This window comes from Morus notabilis, unplaced genomic scaffold (genome assembly GCF_000414095.1).
Source record: "Morus notabilis unplaced genomic scaffold, ASM41409v2 Scaffold1725, whole genome shotgun sequence".
Classification (NCBI taxonomy): domain Eukaryota; kingdom Viridiplantae; phylum Streptophyta; class Magnoliopsida; order Rosales; family Moraceae; genus Morus; species Morus notabilis.
In genome coordinates, this window is record NW_010362632.1 from 1 (window position 1) to 22,500 (window position 22,500).

General features: G+C 35.4%; 3 protein-coding genes across 4 annotated transcripts in view; all 3 read left to right on the plus strand.

Moving 5' to 3' along the window:
• The first annotated feature begins 2,070 nt into the window (after nucleotides 1–2,070).
• LOC21387025 (CRM-domain containing factor CFM2, chloroplastic) lies at nucleotides 2,071–7,336 on the plus strand. The gene is made up of 12 exons (XM_010102623.2): nucleotides 2,071–2,809; nucleotides 3,015–3,531; nucleotides 3,607–3,737; nucleotides 3,991–4,299; nucleotides 4,387–4,543; nucleotides 4,721–5,013; nucleotides 5,205–5,264; nucleotides 5,375–5,428; nucleotides 5,512–5,616; nucleotides 6,033–6,267; nucleotides 6,519–6,649; nucleotides 6,735–7,336. The coding sequence occupies exons 1-12, from the start codon at nucleotides 2,123–2,125 to the stop codon at nucleotides 6,954–6,956; spliced, it is 2,901 nt and encodes a 966-aa protein (XP_010100925.1). The 5' UTR covers nucleotides 2,071–2,122; the 3' UTR covers nucleotides 6,957–7,336.
• A 9,392-nt stretch (nucleotides 7,337–16,728) lies between these two features.
• On the plus strand, nucleotides 16,729–20,011 carry LOC21387026 (ferredoxin-thioredoxin reductase catalytic chain, chloroplastic). Its single transcript, XM_010102624.2, has 6 exons — nucleotides 16,729–16,946; nucleotides 17,596–17,708; nucleotides 18,909–18,958; nucleotides 19,102–19,173; nucleotides 19,369–19,429; nucleotides 19,806–20,011. Exons 1-6 carry the CDS (start codon nucleotides 16,850–16,852, stop codon nucleotides 19,848–19,850), a joined length of 438 nt encoding a protein of 145 aa, XP_010100926.1. The 5' UTR covers nucleotides 16,729–16,849; the 3' UTR covers nucleotides 19,851–20,011.
• Nucleotides 20,012–21,308: 1,297 nt separating this feature from the next.
• The window catches only part of LOC21387027 (ankyrin repeat and SAM domain-containing protein 6), a 3,304-nt gene continuing 2,112 nt past the window's right edge, over nucleotides 21,309–22,500 (plus strand). Inside the window, exons 1-2 of one of the 2 annotated variants that reach the window (XM_024168541.1) lie at nucleotides 21,309–21,549; nucleotides 21,897–22,033. In XM_024168541.1, coding sequence (XP_024024309.1) covers nucleotides 21,505–21,549; nucleotides 21,897–22,033 — 182 coding nt within the window. In that variant the 5' untranslated portion in view covers nucleotides 21,309–21,504. The remainder of the gene's footprint in view (nucleotides 21,550–21,896; nucleotides 22,034–22,500) is intronic. The other variant, XM_024168539.1, reaches the window with a different exon arrangement.

The following is a 22,500-nucleotide window of genomic DNA, read 5'->3' on the forward strand; positions in this document are numbered from 1 at the left end:
ATACCTAAATTTTATGTTGTAGCAATCATCAAAGATTCAGTCCCATCTATTTCGCACCAAGGATTTAAAATGGTTGCTAATGCATATAACATAAGACAATCTGACCAATAACTTTTAAATTTAGTTTCCATTAGCTTAACTATGTTTCTAAAAAGTTCAATATCCCTATAATAAGTAAATGTTTCTGAAATATTAAATAGTTGATATAAAGCTAAATGTGCAGTAGGATAATAAACTCTGGAAAGTACTTCAGTAGCATTGTAGAAAAATTCTAGAAATTTTAAAAAATACTTACCAATCTGCTAATCTGTATCAAAAATTAAAAGCTGATAATTCTTACTGTTTATACACGTTGTAATGAGCTGTTGATACGAAAGTGCAGCCTTTAACATTAAATAGGTGGAATTCCACCTATGTCTTACGTCAGTTGGGAACCTTCTTAGGCACATCCGACTGTTCCTGCAATATTGTTTGAATTCTTAGAGCCGAGCTCCAGAACTAGATATGAAGGATAAAGATTCTCTAATATTTGTTAGATTAGCTGAAATATGTTCAATTCCTGCCTGAACTACTAAATTGATTATGTGACACGCACACCGTTGATGAAAAATTTCCCTTCCAAACGCTGGTTTCAAATTACGTTTAAACATGTTAATTGCAGCCGTGTTAGCTGACACATTATCAAAAGTAATAGTTTAAACTTTATCTTTTATCTCATAAAACCCAAAAATTTCCATTATTGTTTCAAAAATAGCATTTGCGTTGTGACGATATGAGCATAAATAAAAACCTATTATTCTCTTTTGTAATATCCTTTCATCATCAACATAATGTGCCGTGATGTATAAATATCTAATTTTATTGCACCCCTCCCATAGATCAGAAGTACAAGATACAGTAGCATTAAAAGACCTAAAATTGTCAACTAGAGATTGTCTCGTTGTGCACTGAAACATTATCTACCGGAGCATTTTCTGGTTCAGTGGGAGTGGGGTTCTGAGCCATCATTTCATCCTCGAAAATAACTCATCACTAAGCTCAGGGTGAGTAGTGAAATCAAAGAAGTTTGATGCGGCCATTTTCTTAGAAATTGATTGAACTTAAACTTTGTAAATGAAAGAGCAAGAAAATGAGTGATCGCGAGATAAAAGCGTAGAATCAAAATCAAAAAACAAGATGAGAGATAGAATAAGAGTAAGATGAGAAGTTGAGAGTGAATTATTGTGTGAGATTAAGGGGTATTTATAGGGGATTTTTTTTCAAATTGTGACAGTTGGGTCCTTCGCGGGCCCAACGGTCACAATCCTCACTGGCTGGAGGGTTTTTTGGCAGACCGTTTCGGGGGCTTGGGCCGGGCCGCGGGCCGAGAAGCCGTGGCCCAGCCCTAGCCCATCAAATGTGCCGGGCTGGCACGACCTGTAACATTACCATATCGGGCTTGCCGAATCTGGCACTATTACGAGCTGGGCCGGGCTGTCCATGGACGGCTTGGCCCATTTGACAACTCTTTAGATGTCAAGACGAAAATATCATTAATCAAATGATCACTCGCAAATAGGCTGAGTATTACAACATCTCCAATGCAATACTTGTATCAATTACAAATTTAATATTTTGAGTGTAAAAATTTTTTTCTATTGCAATGTTATTTATTGTGATAAATTTGTCATATGTTATATTTGATTGTACTTGATTTACAATAAGTAAAACATATGATAAATTTACCATTTGAGTGCTATTAGTTGATACATTTACTTTTTTAATTAATTATCTTAATATTTATCTTTCTAATTATTTTAATATTAGAAATTTACCTTTAAAATTTTTAAAATTCAATGATTACAAAAATATTTTAACATTTAAACTAATATTATGCATAGGAACGCAACATATCACCATTATAGTTTTTGATGTTAAATATGCAGTAGGCAAGGCATTAACCTTTGCGTTGAAGATAGTCTTAGTAAATAAAGGTCGTTTGACAGAACTGACATCATTTTTTATGTCGTTTGTTCATTCGTTAAATGTAAACAGACTCGTCTGCTTGAAAGCGAAAAGATCATACAAAGGACTCCTTCCTTATCTTTGAATCCCAAACTCCCTCCATGACGAACTGAAAAAAATGTTGCTTCCTCCATCTCAACTTCCCACCTCCCCTCTCCCGCCAAAACTACTGACCCACCGATCTCCTCCTCTCTTCTTCTTCTCTTCACCATTTTCCACAACTCCCAAACCCCTCAAATTCACAGTCCGAAGCTCCAACGCCGACGCTCAAACCTTGCTTCCTAAGTCCGCCATCCAAAGAATCTCCGAGAAGCTCCGCAGCCTCGGATTCACCGACGAGAATCCAAGTCCGGAGCCGGAGAGGTCCTCCGCCGGAGAAATTTTCGTTCCGTTGCCGCACCGATTGCCGAAGCAGAGGGTCGGCCACACGATCGACGCCAGCTGGAGCTCGCCGGAGAATCCGGTTCCGGAGCCGGGTTCGGGGACGGCGATCAAGAGGTTTCGGGAGTTGAAGACCGAGGTGAGGAGGCAGAGGCGAGAAGAGAGGAAGGAATCGGCGGCGAATGCGAGGGAGGAGAGGGAGAGGGTTCCGACTTTGGCGGAGCTGAGGCTGCCGCCGGAGGAGCTGAGGAGGCTGAGGACGCTGGGGATTGGGTTGAGGAAGAAGGTGAAGGTCGGGAAGGCCGGGATTACGGAAGGGATTGTGAATGGGATTCACGAGCGGTGGAGGCAGTCTGAGGTCGTCAAGATCGAGTGTGAAGATATTTGTAGGATGAACATGAAGCGGACGCATGATTTATTGGAGGTAATTCTCAATTAATTATTGATTTATCAATGTCTTGTTACGAATTTCACAAATTATTCCGTAGTTGTGGTCTATTTGATCTTGCATTTCCAATCGAACTTGTACAAACTGCTGCTCAAAGTTAAATGAAGAGTAATGTAGCTTAAAAGGTGACATTTTGATTATAAAGTTGTGTTAGTTTTGAGTAATGGAGCTAATTTGGCAGAAAAAAACCGGAGGCTTGGTTGTTTGGAGGTCTGGAAGTAAGATAGTGTTATATAGAGGGATAAAATACAAATACCCTTACTTTTTTGTGGGGAAAGACGCATCTCACACCGCGACGTTACCGGTTCCAGACGTTGGAGATGAAGAACAGAATAAAACGGATACTTCATCTAGTATAGATGGAGTAGAAACTGTTGCTCCAACCCCCGGGAATAAATTGGTTCAACCAAGCTTAATACAAGGTGTTGGCTTGCCAAATAGAGTACGATTTCAGCTGCCAGGGGAGGCGCAACTTGCAGAAGAAGCCGACCGCTTGTTAGATGGGCTGGGTCCGCGTTTTACTGATTGGTGGGGATATGATCCTCAGCCTGTGGATGCTGATCTTCTACGCCCGATTGTTCATGGATACAGAAGACCCTTTCGCCTTCTTCCCTATGGCGTGCTGCCTAAACTAACAGATGATGAAATGACCACATTAAGGAGGCTTGCTCGGCCCTTGCCATGCCATTTTGCCTTGGGTGAGTTGGGCTTCCAGTGCCATAACTGGCGTTAATGTGTTCAACATGTTAGTAATCATTTTCTTATCTTGGCAGGCCGAAATAGGAATCTTCAAGGATTGGCTTCTTCCGTTGTCAAACTATGGGAAAAATGCGAGGTCGCCAAGATTGCTATCAAGAGAGGGGTGCAGAACACTAATAGTGAAATGATGGCGGAAGAGTTAAAGGTTGCCTTTGGTTAAAAATATATGTATGTTTAATTTATTTTGCCTTAGAGCTCCTCATGCATGTTTACCAAGTCAACCATGGCATAAAGATAACATAGTAATTGGAAAACAGTAGCTGAACTTTTCATCTGTTATTTTCCTTGCCACTTAATATTGCAATATATATATATATATATATATATTTTTTTTTCATTTTTTTATTGAGTTGGAAAACGTATGCAAAACTTCTTATGTGATATTGTTTTTATTACAGAGTTTGACTGGAGGAACTCTTCTTGCTCGAGATAGGGAATTTATTGTCCTTTATAGAGGGAAGGATTTTCTGCCGTCTGCAGTTTCTTCTGCAATAGAAGAACGGAGGAAGTATGTAATACAAGCAAAGAAACTGAAGACAGAGCATCAAACATCAGTCAAAACTGAACAGGATCAACTTGGGAGTGTAGTGTGTGGTGCTAGTGAATTGAGAGAGATTAATGGCCACAAAAAGAGGCTCCCATCTGAACAGAGAAAGCCAAGTGTTGCTGAAACGTCTGTTAAAGGGACTAGTATCAAATTGTCTATGGTATGGTCTTTTGAGGTTTTACGACTTGTGGCCAACTTTTTTGTTCAACTCTTTTTTGTGTTACAGATGAAATAATCTCTTGAACAGGCCTTAGAAAAGAAAGCAAAAGCAGAGCAACTTTTAGCGGAGTTGGAAAAGGCAGAGAGCCGCCAACAACCTGAAATAGATAAAGAGGGCATAACCAAAGAGGAAAGATATATGCTGAGGAAGATTGGTTTGAGAATGAAGCCTTTCCTACTCCTGGGTAAGTTAATGTTAGTGTTACATAGCGAGAGTTTTATAAACTAAGAGCATTTGTCTTTAACTTTTAAATAGTTAATTTAACGTGTAAATAGTTAATTTAACGTGTAAATTAGACATTTACTATTTTGCTAGCCTTTCCCGAAGTGGCCCTGACAAGTATTTTCCTCAAAATTTTCAGGTAGACGGGGTGTCTTTGATGGAACAATTGAGAACATGCATCTTCATTGGAAATACAGGGAACTTGTAAAGGTTATATCTAATGAGAAAAGCATTGAAGCTGTTCACCAAGTAGCACAGACTCTAGAGGCAGAAAGTGGTGGGATATTAGTGGCAGTGGAAAGAGAGAGTAAAGGTTATGCAATCATTGTCTATCGTGGAAAAAATTACGAGCGGCCTGCTTCTTTGAGGCCTCAAACGCTTCTGACTAAAAGGGCAGCAATGAAACGCTCTATTGAGGCACAGCGTCGTCAGGTAAATTGACACATTTTAGTGCGTGTGCATGTCAACTCTTTTTAATTCTCACCATTTTTCTTTTTCCTCAAGTTCAGAGGAAATGTGATACTAGAAATGTTAGAAAGTATAATCCTGGTAGAACGTTCAGTACTTTTCCCAAGATGTTTGCTGAACTAATTGTTGTTAATTCCCCTGTTTTGATTATGCAGTCCCTGAAACTCCATGTTTTGAAGCTTACTAAAAATATAGATGACTTAAAACTTCAATTGGTGAGTTCGACCCATATGTTTTTTTGGTGCCAGTTTTTCTAGTTTTTCTTTCTTTCTCAATGTTACCCCTTGCAAGTTGAGGCCAATCGTGTGTAATCTTTTGAACCCAGGTTAAAGACAAGCAACGAAACAAAATGCAGCCGGCTGATGAATCAAGTAACCTGGTGAGCCACTTATCTTTTATTGGTACTATGCCTGTTTGAGCCAGTTAATGTTTTGGGTTTACTCTAGTTCTGATATAATTTAGGTCCGAGATGAGGTGAATGGGATACAATCAGCTGAAAGTTTGAGCCTTGATGCTGAAGTCAAATCTGGTTCTCTCTCTTTTCCTACAACTTCCCATGAAGAGATGGTAAGCGGTATATCAGTTATTCTCTTCACGGTTTGGAATGTCTGAGTAGGGTAAATAAATGAACATAGTTGGAGGAGTTTGCTAGTTTAAATTCCAAGGTTAACGAATGTTTGTTTCTAATGATTTGGGATGGCCTGATGAGTTGGTTAAATAAGCTTTTTGCTGAGATAATGGAGCTCATTTAACTCCCATACTTTGATAGATGGCATTAATGCTTCAGATCAACAGTAGTGATTCGGAAAGCTGAATTAGGAAAATTATATGAACCAGAATGTAAATAAAGTTGCACAAGTAACCTTCAGGCCCCTCGCATCTTCCCTGGATAAATTATGGTCCTATCTAGGATTTCTGTGTGCCTTTTTCTTTGTGTTTTTCTTTCCTTTTAGCTTTCTTAATGCGAGTTATGTGGATTTCAGTCCAATGGAATGAACTCTTCTGCTGCTGTTGGCGCTCAGCACGATGTCTCTGATGAGGAGGAAGTGGAGTCATCAGCTAAATCAGACAAAAATGGATTGGAACCATCAGTTCCAGTTATAGCAGATAAGGGACTGAACGAGATGCCCTCTAGAACTATTATTCTTTCCAATAGAGAGAGGCTACTTCTACGGAAGCAAGCTCTCAAGATGAAAAAGCGTCCTGTCCTTGCAGTAGGTAAATTGTTCTTGCTCAGTTATTGGTGTCCTATGCTTCATTTAAGGTAGCATAGGTGAAGATTATAGGCGTAGCTGCATTCTCCCTGCAAAGATTTTCATACTATTTTCCCCCCAGAATTTGTTGCACTTTCGCACGTATAAGCTTCTTGTTTTCCACTTCCTTTCTGCCCCTAACGCAGTCCCCCAAAATTTTGTCATTATAAGAGCTCATCATTTGAAGGTACTTATGTTGCTGCTATTACTCATTAGGGAGAAACAACATTGTAAGCGGTGTTGCAAAAGCAATCAACGCACACTTCCAAAAGTATCCTCTTGCTATTGTGAATGTGAAAGGCAGAGCAAAAGGCACTTCAGTCCAAGAAGTGGTTTTTATGCTAGAGGTATGCACTCAAGTTCCTCTTTTCTGGGCTGATGGATTTCTAAATGAAACTGGCTAAACCTCTCTCTCTCTCTCTCTCTGTGCAGCAAGCAACAGGTGCAGTTCTAGTCTCTCAAGAGCCTAGCAAAGTTATACTTTACCGGGGTTGGGGCGCAGGAGAGAGTTCTGACCACTCGGTTAAGAAGAACACGACTGATGCAAGGAGAAAACTTGAGAGTCAGCCCCCCGCTGTGTCTCCTGAGCTCTTGGATGCCATCAGAACTGAATGTGGGCTACAGAATCAACCAAAGGGAGACTCAACTCCATAGGTACGACATAAGCTTGGGACAAAAGCATTGCTTCGAATGTTGAGGCGGCCTAGTTTGTCACAGGCCATAGTTCGCCGTTAAAGATTACGTGGACGACGTTCCTCCTGTCAAACACTAACAGAACTGGGAGGTAAATCTTTGAAAACGTCGACGCCCTGTTTGTGGTCGTTCAATTGTATCGGATCATACAGGTTGTCTGCTGACTGATTCTATGCCGGGAGAAGCGATAAATGCGCCGGCGATTTCCTGCTTTTATGACCACCACCAACCCTCTGAGCATACAATGAACTACATCTTTGGTTAAGATTTAAGTGATGGTCATAACCAATCATCCACCACATTTCATATCAGCAAATAAACGAGTAGCCTAATAATTGTATTTTATGTACATCCATAGTTAACTTATGGAACTTATTTATTAATTGCTAATAAAATGTTAATTTTAGTCATATGCATGGGATTCATTACTTCATTGTTTATAGTTCTATTATATACTCGTTTTAAGAATTAACTTGTCTCTTTCCGTTGATCTAATTTTCCAACGTAGAATTTAATAAGATTCATTTACTAGGTGAAGGGATTGGCAGATGGGAAACGCTGTCACGCATTGGACTTTGCATTGCATGGGGAATTGGGTTTGCATTCCTTTGTTTCTAGCCTTTGGTCTTTGCCACGTCTGCAAATCTCTTGCGTTATTACAGATTCGGTCCCATTTGCAGCCTGTTTTTTTTGTAAGGAGTTGCATTTAATGCGAAAAGTTGCAGGCTTGACGACAAGAGAATGAAATGAAAAGTGGAAGCAACTCTTAATTCGGAAACGTTCAACTAGGAAAGGATAAGAGAATGTTTAAACCATCTATCATCTTTCATTATCATAAATAAATAAATAAAAAACACAAACTTGGAGGGGGGGAAAAAAAATAATAATGGCACAACTTTAAGTTCAGATGTTGAATCTTTTGGTCAAATAAATGACAAAATATAAAACTGATATTCTCTTTTAGCAAGACTTATTAAGTATTTGTTTTAAGTAAGAAAAGTTTTAAAGTCGTAAAAAGATAAGGTTTGGTAGCGAGTAGCTAGAAAGCATAAGGGAAGCTATATATATATATATATATATATTCCCGGTTTCTACTTTCTACCCCGAAGGTCAATAGAAAAGTTACTTTTTCGTTTTACATATTTGGTTCAAACCTTTTGAAAATCATTGTTTGCTTTTGGAATTCCGATTGGCCAGAAGTGGAAACATTCATGGGAGGTCCAAACTGGGTTTGGTTGCTTATTTCATGACAAGCAATATAGGGTCCATCAAATTCTATCTAGAACAGTCGAGATTCCACAAGATCCCATAATCATGCTCTTCTTGTGGAGCTAAATCACTTGTTTTAAGTAAGAAAAGTTTTAAAGTCGTAAAAAGATAAGGTTTGGTAGCGAGTAGCTAGAAAGAATAAGGGAAGCTATATATATATATATATATATATATATTCCCGGTTTCTACTTTCTACCCCGAAGGTCAATAGAAAAGTTACTTTTTCGTTTTACATATTTGGTTCAAACCTTTTGAAAATCATTGTTTGCTTTTGGAATTCCGATTGGCCAGAAGTGGAAACATTCATGGGAGGTCCAAACTGGGTTTGGTTGCTTATTTCATGACAAGCAATATAGGGTCCATCAAATTCTATCTAGAACAGTCGAGATTCCACAAGATCCCATAATCATGCTCTTCTTGTGGAGCTAAATCACTCTTGTAAATATTGGATCCTCTGCATTACTACTGTGGCCGCTTAGCTTTTGAAACATCGTGCATGCAGTAAGACCACATCTATTATATGTATTTGTCAGTCGTCTTAAGCGATACAGACCTTCTCCACGTATAATTTCAGCCAACTTGTTTTTTTCTTTAACTTAACACATAACAATATTTTAAAGAGTATGATATTTAAGCAAGGAAAAAATATATATGCACACACACACACACACACACACACACACACACACATATATATATATATATATGTATACACACACACGCACACACACTAAAGGGTAGTTTTCAGAATTTCTTTATGAGATAATTATGTTTTCGTTTTGACCCTTTTCTTGACCATCCATGTTCTTTTTTTCTTTCTTTGAATAGCAGGCAAATTTCAAAGCTTTGATTAATGAAAGCTATCAGTACCAGAACTGACATGAAGGAGTTTTTTTTTTTTTTTTTTTTTTTTTTTTTTTTTTTTTTTTTTTTTTTTTTTAACAAAAAATTCCGTGGAGTAGTGGTAGGGGTCAACACAAGTATACTGATGTACCAAAAAAACATTTAATCAATTGGGAACATGGAACATTTTTTTTTCCTTGGAATAGTGGTAGGGGACAAGTGACAATACAAGTATACTTGTTGTACCAAAAAAAACATTCAATGAATTAGGAATATGCAGTGCTCCACAGATTTTACTTCTTCCAAATTCATCAGTTTGAAAGCAATTACTCATAGCAGTTGCCGTGCATTTCATTGGGAGGGTTTCTGAGTGGTCCATTTATTAGGGCGCGGGGAAGACAAATGTACAGGAAAAAAAAGAAAAAAAAAAAGATCATGAAGATGAAAATGAATAATGTGTTAAAAAGAAAAACATCTATATATGTGATTCATTTATTGAAATGGAAAGACACCAATATTTACAAAAGGCAGACAACAACATGTGTGTCTCGGTGGTAATTTTCGTTATACAACTTTGTTGTCGTATGAACAAGGACGTGGACAAGTCGATGGGGATTACAGATTAAGCTGCTGGTTGGAATATTTCCTTTTTTTTTTTTTAAATAAATTCCACATAAATACAAGTTAAATGAATGGCTTATGTTGTGGAAAGTACTAGAGGTTGGGGAACATACTTCTGAGTAGTATTTGTCTGCTTTTAGATAATGTCTCTCTCTTTTTGAATTTGTTTTAGTTCTCCTAGATAATTCCATCGTTATCACGATGTGATTTGCTCCGCTAATTTCATCTATCAGACTCTCAGTAACGAATGTGTTGTTGAAGTGGGAAAGAGAGAGAGAGAGAGATGAATATGTTCAAATAATCTGAAAGACAAATAGACGATACATACTTGGGTCGATCATTGATTTAAACTTTTTTTTTTTTTTTTGTATCAAATAGGAGGAAGTGCTTGTGGCGAGGAATTTTAATGCCATTTTAATATAAATATGTTGTTTTGTGTTTTAGATAAAGCTTAATATGTACTCGCGCTAGATTATATGCGTGTATAAAGAAATAACATTGCTGTTCCCTAGCTAAAAAAAAAATTTGTACCCTAATAGAAATTTGGGCAACTGAAAAAAGGTCTCCAAATACTTTGACTGCAGCCGGCCCTAGCAAAACATAGAGGGAGAGATGGGAAAAAGAGAGAAATTTTTATGGTTAGAGGCTAGATGTATCATCGAGCCTCTGCTCGCTAAAGTTTATCTATAAGTTCGTGCCATCTGCAGAGGAGGATGATTGCCATATCGAATCTAAAATAAGAATTGGATCGTCGTTGGACTTAATGTGTTGTTAGATGCGTTGGTCTTCATCTCGACCTACTCTGTAGAGGTTGTGGTTTGCAAGAGAAGTTGAGTCGACTTGTAGTGTACACGCTTGGTTATCACCTACGTGTGTATACCTTGAGGGATCGACCTTGCTCTCTTTAATATTTTGATGTTCTAGTTTGTGGATTTTTCCTTTTTTTGTTTGTAATAATAGTGTTTCTTAACCCGATTAGTTTAAATTTTTGTTTTCTCGTCTGCAAGATGTCTCTGTGGTCATTGTCTAGCCTTTGTGATATGAATTTCTCAAAATCGGTTGATCGGATTGTTTCGAGATCTGTCAAAAAGGCATATGTGTGCTTAATTTTTTGTGTACCTCTTTGGTGATTTCCATTTATAAGGTCTGGTATACACTATTTTCCCTTAAGTTTTATTCGAATTTACTGATAAAACTGGTTATTTGTGGTGCCGTATTTATTATAGTAGGAACTATGTGTATGGATCAGTATTTGTAATGCCTTTTTATATTTTGGAATAGTGGGTACATTATACATAAAAATTAATTTAATGCAAATCTATGCAGCCAAAAAATCATTCGGCTTAGTAGGTACATTATACATAAAAATTAATAAATAAAAACATTGATATTCCCTATGATAAAAATAAATCCGTATATCTAATAATATTTAGTGTCCTACAAAGCTACTAATTAATGTTTTTAGTATTGAAAGCTCCCCGCTATACCTGAAACTAGAGCAAGCTGCCCTGATGCCACTAACACAAATTAGTCAAATATTGTTCTCTCTCAAAGCCAATTAGCTAGTCATGCGCGATCAACTCTGTAATTCTAAATCATTTTAATTTATGTGTATTTTTTATGAGAAAAAATACTATAATAAATTATGAATTATAATTTAAATTATGACACAAATATACTAATCAAACACAATAAATTATTTGAACAAAAAGAAAATAAATAAATAAATAAGAAGAAGGAGGAGGAGGAGGAGAGACTAGAAAATAATAATTTAGAGCAGACATCATCAGATTCAGTATTTTACAGATGACCTTTATTTCACATGCACGCGCTAGCTTTTGGTGTAGTGTGAAGGTACATATTAAGGTATATTATTATTATTATTATTATTATTATGTTAATGTAAATTAACAAGTCTCGGGTTTCATGAGATTAGCAAAAACAAAAAAGTCTTAGGTTTCATGAATCATTATCACCCTCTCTATACCATGTCAGAGAGAGAAAGAGATAGAGAGAGAGAGAGAGAGAGAGAGAGAGAGATAAGGGCAAAAAGGAAAAGAAAGAAAAAAAAAAAAAAAAACCTAGATGGTATTGAACAACCAGCCTTTCTTTCAACGCCACAAAGCAAAAGAGCAATCATCATGTCCTCTCCTCACCTTCTCCATCACCATCATTGTTCCCACTCCTTCCTCTTCTTTCACCTTCAACTGCCCCCCACAAACCTCAAAGCATCATCATTACAGCAACTAAGGCGAAAAAAAAAAAAAAAGGAAAAAGAGAAATCAATTATAATGATCATCAGAAGAAACATGAACATGTGTTTGGTTGCAGGCAGAGAGAGATATATCAATATCATCATCATCCGGAGCCTGTTTCTTCAAGTACTTCTTCTGCTTTCTTCTTATTAATCTCTTTCTCTATAAGTACTTCTTCTTGAGCTTTTGAGAAGACTTTGTTTCCAAAGCTGGGTCTTTTCTTTGGGGAATCAAGCGTTGTGGTCCGATGATTTGCTAGATCAAAAGCAAGTCAGTTTCTCAACTACTGTTACTGCTGCTACTACTACTACTTTTCCAGTAGATTAGAAGCTTTTTATTTTGGTATGTTTTAGATCTTGTATTTGGACATGCAAGGGTCTGTGCTGTTTTGCGGGTTTTCCTTTTCTTTTTTTTTTTTTCCTTCTTTTTTTGGTTTTTCAAATATCTATAGACATAAATAGATGTATGTAAGAAGTTATAAACTGATTTAGTTGCTATTCTGTAAGGTATTTCTTTCATCTATTCAGTTTCTCGTGCTTTTAATGTTCATCGAGTATTGTTTGTGTTGTTCATCTGACTATCCTGTTCAACCGACTATATATATAATTCATATATAATAGTGCTTTTGAAACGAAAATGATGCGTGTGTGTGTGTGTATTTCTGTTTGAAGGAGTTTTTTTTTTTCCTTTTCTTTGAGCTAGATCTACAAGATTTATATTAGGGTTTGTGCAGATATATAGGGTACCTACAAATTGAATCCGAAAATCCTTTAGAATGATCAGTACTATTATTATTAGAGAGACGCACATAAAACAATACATAAACTTACATCTTATGTAGATGTAGTATATATATGATATTTAATTTATGTGTATGTATTTTGAATCAAGCTAGTTGCTCGCCACAGAAGATCTGTCTCTCCCTCTTTTCTAAATTCATATGTATGCTTCAATTCTTCAAGCGTCACTTTTTCTCTCCTTTGGAAATCTTTTCTATCTGCGGTAAAACATGCTTGTACATACTCATGATATATATATATATATATATATGTGTGTGTGTGTGTGTGTGTGTATACGCATATAAACAGTTAGACACACATATATGGTGTCCGTGTACATATATACACCTAAGACTTGTTATATATAGTCATATACAAATACGTATAGTATATACACGTTATACACTGATGATAATCATGACGATCATGACAACTCGTTCTTTTGGTCTGGTGATCTGTTGAATTATAAGTACTTAGACTCCAGGCCCTAATTACTATCGAGTACTTGAGATCGATTTTCATATGGAATAAGTAATGATGTCAAAACTTTAGGATAAATGCAACAAGTATGTGCATGCAAGGTTTCTCGAGTACTCATAATATTTTTCAGAAATTTCTTTTCAATTCTTAGACAGATATAACATAGAGGTACTTTGTCATCATTAATTGCGATACCCGCTGTACAGATATAAGATTGGAGAGGATTCTGGGAATATATATATATATATATTATTATGTACATATATTTTCAAATTATCTATGTACGTGTGCATTATTGAAGTTAGTTGCTGGTGGTCACTCATGTACACCTACAGCCAAGGAAGCTGCACAAAGAGGTCCAATACTAATAATTCATCCCTTTCGAAAATGAATTTTATTTTATTTTAAACTGTTAGATCTGTATATCTTTTCAATTAAACATACGTGATTTTTAGTAGATTATTTAACGTTTAGAAACGTGTATATACTTGCTGGTAGCTAGGTAAAAAGCTCCTTCAAATTAAGGGTTGTGTGTTAATTAGTTAATTAAAATTTTTCCTCTGGAAACCTATATCAAAACCTTCTGTTATATGTATTAACCCCTCATCATCTCTGAAGAAATTAATTAAAGTCCTACTTATATGATAAGATCTCTTAATTGCAACTCAGGTAAAGTTCCCCAGAACCAGCTGAAAAAAGTAGTACTTCTAGCTAGTTAAGAATGATCTGTAACTGAAATTCGCTTTTGTTATTCCTGAATTATATATAAAGTAAAAAACCGTAAATCATCATCAATGTGACAAATATAGAAGAAACTGATGTAATGAAAAGTACTTCGGTTTTTCACTTTCAGTAAACACATCAGTACTTGGTAACACCAGCTATTTTCTGTTGGGTCTTTCTTGGGTATAATAGGTTGCTACATATTGCCGTGAGCTTGAAAACTAGGGGAGAAAAAAAGGTGTGAGAGTTAAAACTCGCTGTGAAATCTGGTTGTGTTTTCTCGTGTAAAATACTAATTAATATTGTTATTATCATTATTTATTTAGTGCCAAAATGAGCAAACTTTTTTTTTTTTTTTTTTTTTTTTGCAACCTTTTTCAGCAAAATGAATGAGATGGACTTTAAATGCGTCGTCATCATGAGGGTTGCCCTTTACGATAAATGCTTTTGGAAGGTGGGCATCAAATATTCCCAGATATACTATTAATTATTTGTCAGTTGAACAAAAAAGTAATCAAAAGTTATCAAAGATGATAAGTTTGGAGCTGAATTCAATGTCCAATATTTGTCTCCAACACATGGTCATTTTTCCCCTTTCCCACGTCTAAAGTATGTGTATATCTCAGATGCATATAAAATATTTGAAAGGATATGAATCTCAAATGTTGTAGCTAGCTAGATCATTATATGTCAATATTAGTAATAAAATATATAAGCAGTTTATAAGCTATCCCCTCTAACAAAACAAAAAAACAAAAAAAAAGCTACTTCCGTTTGTCATTATTAATATTATTTCTTTAAGTTTTCTTTCGAATACTGAAGTACGTACATAAGTTGGCATGTATACGATGAGTTTGTTCGGTTCGCTAATTTAAGTTTTTAATTTGAGTTGAGATGTGATGTTGTGTGATAATTTTTTACTGTAGTAAAAAAAAATTAAATGTGACTGTTTCTGAGAGCTTTTTACTGCAGCAAAACTCAAATTGGCGAAAAAAACGGGGCCTAAATACAGTTGGACGTGGCTGTTAACTGTAACTGATAAAAGTTTTTTTTTTTAGCAATATAACTGATAAAAGTTCTTAGAAAGGAAAAGAGGGAAAAAGAAAGTAGTATAGTATACTAGAGCAATGTCGTAGAGTCGTAGACTCGTATACGACCAGTAATGCAAGAATATAAAAGATCAAAAATCTGTGTCATTTATATGGGTATTGAAAATTTTAAACAAATTTTGGAGGATCAAAAGCTTGTTGATCGTTCAAGGGGTTTACTGAAATGAAGCCCGGGCATACCATGTGTATGCCCCAACTTAACCTAAGCAAATTCATGCCGGTTTAGTTTGTTGATTTAAATTTTTAATTCGAGTTAAAATGTAACTTTATGTGAGAAGTTTTTACTGTAGTAAAAAAGTTAGATGTGATTATTTTTAAGAGTGTTTTACTATAACAAAATTTAAATTCTAAACTGAAATCGGTGATATGAACAGAGTCTCAAAAGTTTATTGTACTTTTGGCTCTTGTGATGTGATGTAGCCCGTTGGTAATTGGTAGGCGTAATGTTTTGTTAATTCTCTCCGTAGATGTGCATCAACGTTTGGTAAAAAAAAAATGGTATTCATTGTACTATTCTTAAAATAAAGAAAAAAGAACATTGTTGATTTTACTCTTAAAGTGTATGAATATGAATTTTTATCTCTGAATTTTTACCTTTTATTATTGATTAATACTCTTATGACTAATATAATATTTAACTAAAAATGATATTGATTAGGGGATATCATCGCACTCTTTGTCAATCAATATTTAAAATCAGTTATATATTTAAATTTATTATCACATGCATAAGAAAAAAGATACCTCCGAAATGATATTATCTTAATAATTATAAAATGTGTAGATGAACATTTAAGATAATTATAAAATGTGTATATTAACATTTATTATCAAATTAAAGACCTCTCTTAAATAAACATTTTTGTAATTAAAACTCTCCATTTTTTCAATTTTTTCTTTTTTTTTATAGGAAAAGGATTGTCTAAACTAAAAGGGAAATAGTAGGAAATAGGCCAATATGAAAAGCTCAAGAAAGTATATAGGCTAACTTTTAGTTATAGAAATTAATAGGTCATAACTTGTCAAATTATGGTTCATAACCAGATAAGTTATGGACAAACTTGTCAAGTTATGGTTCATAGCCATACAAGTTATGGACAAAAATTGAAAATAACTTGTCAAGTTATGGTTCATAACCAGACAAGTTATGGACAAAAAATAGTAATTTGACCTATTTATTAACTTATGTAAACTATTAGCTTATTAATTTTAATTCATCTCAAGTCTTAGCCTATTTTCCTCTTTCTCCCAAACTAAAATTATCTCCTAAATTGAACGTAGTAATAAATAGGCTGGCCTTAAAATGCCATCAAGTCCCATAATCTTAATAAATACTCTTTAAAAATATATAAGTCAAAATTTTTATCTTTTATTCTTAATTTATAATTTTTTTAATTAAATAATTACACTGATAAAAAAATATTTATAAAAATTAGAGGTAAAGGTCACTTATCTCTCAAGGTCCAGCTAGACCCAAAGCCAACGAAAGGAATTGGGCCGTACTAAATTCAGGCCTCAATAGGGTTGTGGACCGACTGGTTCGTGTAGCTTCCTCGTTGATCATGTCGTAACAACGAGTGGCGGGCACGCCTTTTAAATGGAGAAATATCCCGAAACCTAAATTAGGAAAACTGGAAAATATATATACACACCTGAAGAACAAATTAAAAAAAGAAAGAAAAAAAAAGAAAAATAACTGTTTCTCTCTTGCTCGCATAAAAACACAAAACAGATATTTTTTTGTGGCGTTTGCAGTTGAAAGTAAATCGGTGGCCATGACTGTCCAAGCTTCAACCTCCTTCAGCTTCGGCATTTCCTCCTTCGTTATCCCTCCCGCTCGCTCTCGTCACCGCTCTGTGATTCGAGCCCAAGGTCAGTAATCTTCTCCAACTTTTTTGGTTCCCCTTTTTCGTCGAATTGTCTTGATTTTGATTTATTTCATTGCAAATGATGATTCAAACTTGTTTCGGTTTTCATGTTTTCGCCCGAAATTTTGAGGTTGCTTGTGTCTTATTGTACATAAATTGTGTTTTCTGATTGTTTTTAGGTCCTCAATAATCGTTCAGTTCTGTTCGAAGTTCGATTTGGAGTATTTTTTATTGTAATCTAGTTTCTTTAGGGCTTTTATAAACTCTATGAACATATTTGTGTCTATAAATATACATCCTCTGTGCGTGTGCGCGTGTGTCTAATATATATATATATTTTATAGCCATGACTTAAAAAGCTGGAGGAAGAAGGACATACTTTTTGATTGTCAGGATTAAAGTGAAAAATTCAGAGTGAAATTAGCATTTTTTTTTTGGGGACCAAATTTGGTAGATTTAATAACCCTCTGTAAGCACAAGAGGATGATGTCTTATAGAGTAGATTGGTATGGCTTTAATAGCCGTGTTATGTTTGATCTTCTGTGCCAATTGCTGAGGATCCATTCTACTGTTTGTCGTGTTGTTTCAGCGACCATACTGTCCTATAAATTTACCATTAAGGTTGTTAACACTACGTTGTCTAATGCTTGCAGTGGAACCATCAGAGAAGTCTGTTGAGATAATGAGGAAGTTCTCAGAGCAATATGCTCGTAGGTCGGGAACGTATTTCTGTGTTGATAAGGGAGTCACTTCTGTTGTTATAAAGGTATTTTGGCTTATTGAAGTTTTGTTCTTACTTCTTTGATATAAATTCTCTGTTCTCTGACACTTCACACTTGTCACACTTCATTGCGTTTCCCCTGTCGATTAATTCCATGATCTGGTATGTTATGTTCCTTTACATGGTTCTTGAGATCTGATAATAATATGCGTAATAATTTCAATAGAACTCGATATTTGTAAATGCTTGATAAAAAATGAGTTAGAAGTGTGCAGGATAGTTAAGAGGACTTTTGGTTCATAGATTTAGAACCATGATTCAGTACCATTCTCGGTTTACGTGTGTTTTTTGTGAGAGAAAACACTGTAGCGAGCCACGAACCATGATCCGAACCATGGCACGGATCCTTACTCCAAACGCACCCTAATACAATAGGACATATAAGAAGTTTCTTAGTGACAATTATGTTTATGTTTTGTGATTGAAGGACCAAAATGGGTAATGGGACTGAGTCTTTTGAGTGAGATATGTGGGGAAAAGTAAGATTCGGGAAACTTAAGATGCTGATTAGAAAATCACTAGTATTTGCATGAGGTTTGATCATTTAGGAGGTAGAGATGGCTAAAATGTTGAAGTGCAAATACGAAGTAAGGTGACACTTTTATCTAGGGGATTTGAAGCCCAGGACTGTAATTTTAAGTATGTGCTATGCTTTCTCGGTTGAAGGATGTTGAGCAGGATATTTAGCATTTGGAGGCTTTTATTTTTAATGCCATTTGAGTATTTCATACATACCGGTGTTTGCAACTTTTTAACGTGTCAAGACAAACATGTATCCAATGTTTGGGCAGTATGTTTTTCGGTTTATGTTCCTTTCAGGCTTATATGATGTGTAAAGTGTGCTAGGAAGGATACATTAAAAAAATCTTTATTTTCTCTTCCAACTAAAATTGCCTTGCCGCTCGTGTTCTTTATTAAATTCCCAAGTAGACCTCAATAAATTTACTATGTGAAATACTCAAGTAGCGGGTTGATCTAAGTTCACTATATGGTAAAACCATGTCTTCTTCTTAGTTATAATTGTAATGACAGGCATGAACAAGCAAGTGTTTTCTTAGCTAATATGTTTGTTTCTCTTACACGATTGTTACTTTGATTCCTTTTCACCTACCAGTTTTATTATTTTTGGTCTTGTACATCATTTTTTTGATGTCCATACTAGAATTAATATTGCAATTATAACAGGGATTGGCAGATCATAAAGATCAATTGGGTGCACCCCTTTGCCCTTGCCGGTAAGTAGCTGTCTCTCTTTTTTGACGAGATGTTTTTTGTCTGTATACAATACTTCCAGTAAAACTTCTAACTACTTGAAATTAAAGTTAGGATACCTCCTGTCAGCCTATAGTTCTCAAAGTCTGAATTGTGGATGTTTCAGGCATTATGATGATAAAGCTGCTGAGGCTGGGCAAGGATTTTGGAATTGTCCATGTGTTCCTATGAGAGAGAGGTAAGAACGTTTTGTATTTATCACATCACGCACGCACATATGTGTACGTATTTTACCATGTAAAGATGCTTTTACCATCTCCTATTTGCTTTTTTTTTTTTTACCTTTTTGTTTTCTAAATTTGAAGTTTGAACTTTTTTTATTAATCGTTTCATATAAAACTCTGCTAAACTTGTAAGATTGGCTTCTTGGCAGGAAGGAGTGCCACTGCATGCTCTTTCTCACTCCGGACAATGACTTTGCGGGACAAGAGCAGGTAATTTCTGTAGCACGTTATTTCAGTTTATCTTACATAATACAAGCATACAACAGTCCGTGATTACATACGTTAAACCATATTTCTTTTTCTATGTTTGATGAAACACGACATGTATGCCGAGTGGCTGTGTCAAGTTGTTCAATGTCCTTCCATTATCTAGGAAGAAATTAATACACAAGAACGTACTTGCACTCATGCAAATATTGATGGCACTTATTAGCCAAAATTAAAAACACAAGTTTTCGTGACACAAACCCTTAAATTGTTGTCAAACCTTTGATTTTTCCATTAAGCTTGCGCCTTGCGCCATGGTTAGTACATGGTATAATGCCTAGGTTGATGACCTGAATCTGATATGTTCCTTACAATGCAGACCGTCACATTGGAAGAGATCAAAGAATCAACCGCAAATATGTAATCAGACATGTTTTAACAGTAAACTTGTGTATCTTGTTTAAAAAAGAAAAAAAGAAAAATGGAGAGTAAAGCTCATGAGTTGTAAGTATATCTCATAAAATAATCTGTAACCGTATCTGATTTCATTCTCTGCCCATAATCCATATCTAGTTTCACTTGTCCTCTTCATTTTACTTTACCCCGCAAGAAGCACAGCCAAGCTGAGTTCAGTAAACATTAATCCGTTGTTAAGGCGCGGCACCTCGCGGATGAGTAACGTGTAGAGGAAAAATACATTTATCAAGTATGATGCTACTTGATGCCAATTAACTTAGGGCTAGTTTGGTAGTGTTGTAGATTTTAGATTAATTATTGTTAGTTGTGTTAAAAAAAAAAAAAAACAGTTATTACAAAAAGCAGTTAAGTGTTTGGTAAACTGTAATTATACAAGTATTGATTCCAAGAGTATTATGGGTATTATGAAAGTTTCATTAAAGCTAAAGTTACTTTTGGGTTGCTTTTAACTTTGACTGTAAATTCTTCGAACGTTCTTTAAGGATCATTTTTTATGGTTTTTACTAAATACAAATTTTAGCTGTGAATGGCTAGATAATTAATTTTGGGTTCTAAAAATCACTACTAAACATACCCTTAATACCCATAAAAGATAACTTAATGACCATGATACACTTTCTTCCCCCTCTTTGCCAATTTGTGAGCTTTTGGTTTCTCTGTTGGGACAATGCCTTGATTACATTACTTTACTAGAGATATTATGTTGAACTGGGAGATGGAACGGAGTTTAAAAGTTTTAAGGGCATGCTTATTATGAGTGAGGATAGAACATGGTGTTTTCTTATAAAATTAAGATGTAGGGAATGAGAAAAAAAAAAAAAAGAAGGAAAATCTTGTAAGTTTTTCCTTGGTTTTTACTTTTAAATGGTTATAAACCACAAAATCACTTTCCTAATCTTATTAAATTTGTCCAGTAGCTACATAAACAAGGGTACTTTAATACTTAAACACAAATGGTTAGCCCCAACATCGAAACTACTTGGGGTTGTATCCCATTTAAGAGCAGGGCCGAGCCCTCGTCATTATCTTCTCTCATGTTAAGATCCCTTTTCTTAAAACTTCGCAAGGAAACTTGAATTGTTTCTAATTTCGATAACCACACAAATAATAAATCAATAATATTTTTTTATTTTTTTTCTTTTTCATTGTATAATGAAAAAGACAATTTGAGCCATTTAAAGATGCCAAAACATAATAGAAAATAAAGTCAATTTTAAGGTGAGAGAACCCCAATCTTACTAGAAGTAAAAGAAAAGGTTGCAACTTAAACTTGTGAGCGGAAGTTCTCAGTCCAAGATGAGAGAGTTGCAACACAAGGCCCTGCATTCAGTGGACTTTCCAATCCAAATGGAGCTGTGAACCGGCCCAGTTCAATTGACTTGACCGGTCTAAGCTGTAAAAGTCCGATCAGACCCCGCAAAGCAAGGAACCGAATACATCTCCATTTTCATCGCCACAAGTCCCATTTCATCATCATCATCTTCTTCTTCTGCAAATTTCATGAAAGATGGCACTGCAGCGAATCGATCTCGTTTTCCCGGCCAATATCTAACGCGTAAAAATAATTGGTTTATTTGAGGCTTTTGGTTTTCGGTTCGGAGATGTCGAATCCTCGGGTCACAATTACTCTCGGTCGCACTGGTCAGGTACTCACTTACTTTCTCAGCTTCTGACTTTTAGTTGCTTGGTATTGTGATGATTTTTCTCTTTGTTCCGAAAATTGGCGATTATTTGATAACCGGAAGGAATCCATGGAATCGGAAAAGGAATAAAAAGATAAAAGCAGAAATTTTGGGACATTTTGTTGTTTTAGGTTGTGTTTCGCTTTGGTGATTATTGGTGCTGTTTTATTTCAGCTCGATTTTCATCCAATTATGAGCCAAGTTTCCTTTTTTCTTGAATAATTTTTCGAATCATTATCTGGGTCGTACTCGGATAAATTTTACTTAATGTGGGTGTCTGTTGGTTCTTGTCTTGTTGAAATTGTTTGCAGGTTGTGGAGAGAGGAGGAACAGAATCGGATTTTTCTCCTAGTTATAATGGGATGGTTGCGGGAAGTAAACGATCGACAAGAGAGATGAAAGGGATTGGTTCTGATGGTAATGGTCTTGTATTGTCTTCCAACAAACGGTTCGTTTTTTTTTTTTTGTTCGTTTTTTTTTTTGGGGTATGTTTTTTCATATATTTTGCCATCTCTTTTATAGAAAAGTATGCCTTTTGGCTAGTTCTAGATAATGTGTCATAGCAAGAAATTGGAAAGTTGGGAGTACTTTTATCGATGGAATTTACAATTATACTGGCCTGGAAGCATAGTGGGAATTAGTAACTTCCGTTTTAGGTACTAAGAAATTACAGAATTAAAGAAACAGGAAGTTAGATCCTAGGCGAGAAATATGCTAGAATGACTATCCAACAAAGTGAAATTAACAAAATGACCTTCTTCATTTTTTATGAAGAACGACCACCTAATCATTCTTTGTAAAAAGTGGTCATTTTACAAATAAAAATTTTTAAAAAGTTATTTTACTAATAAAACTTTTCTATTGAGTTATTTTTACAAAGACCTCGTCCTAGGCCTTTTTTTCTTCTATTTTCCC

Bases quoted from the DNA above. Each gene is read 5' to 3' on its own strand.
- LOC21387025 (XM_010102623.2), top strand. From the start codon at position 2,123: ATGTTGCTTCCTCCATCTCAACTTCCCACCTCCCCTCTCCCGCCAAAA. The intron at 5,014-5,204 runs GTAAATTGACAC...TTGATTATGCAG, and splicing joins TTGAGGCACAGCGTCGTCAG to TCCCTGAAACTCCATGTTTT. The intron at 6,650-6,734 runs GTATGCACTCAA...CTCTCTGTGCAG, and splicing joins AAGTGGTTTTTATGCTAGAG to CAAGCAACAGGTGCAGTTCT.
- LOC21387026 (XM_010102624.2), top strand. From the start codon at position 16,850: ATGACTGTCCAAGCTTCAACCTCCTTCAGCTTCGGCATTTCCTCCTTC. The intron at 17,709-18,908 runs GTATTTTGGCTT...CAATTATAACAG, and splicing joins TCACTTCTGTTGTTATAAAG to GGATTGGCAGATCATAAAGA. The intron at 18,959-19,101 runs GTAAGTAGCTGT...TGGATGTTTCAG, and splicing joins GCACCCCTTTGCCCTTGCCG to GCATTATGATGATAAAGCTG.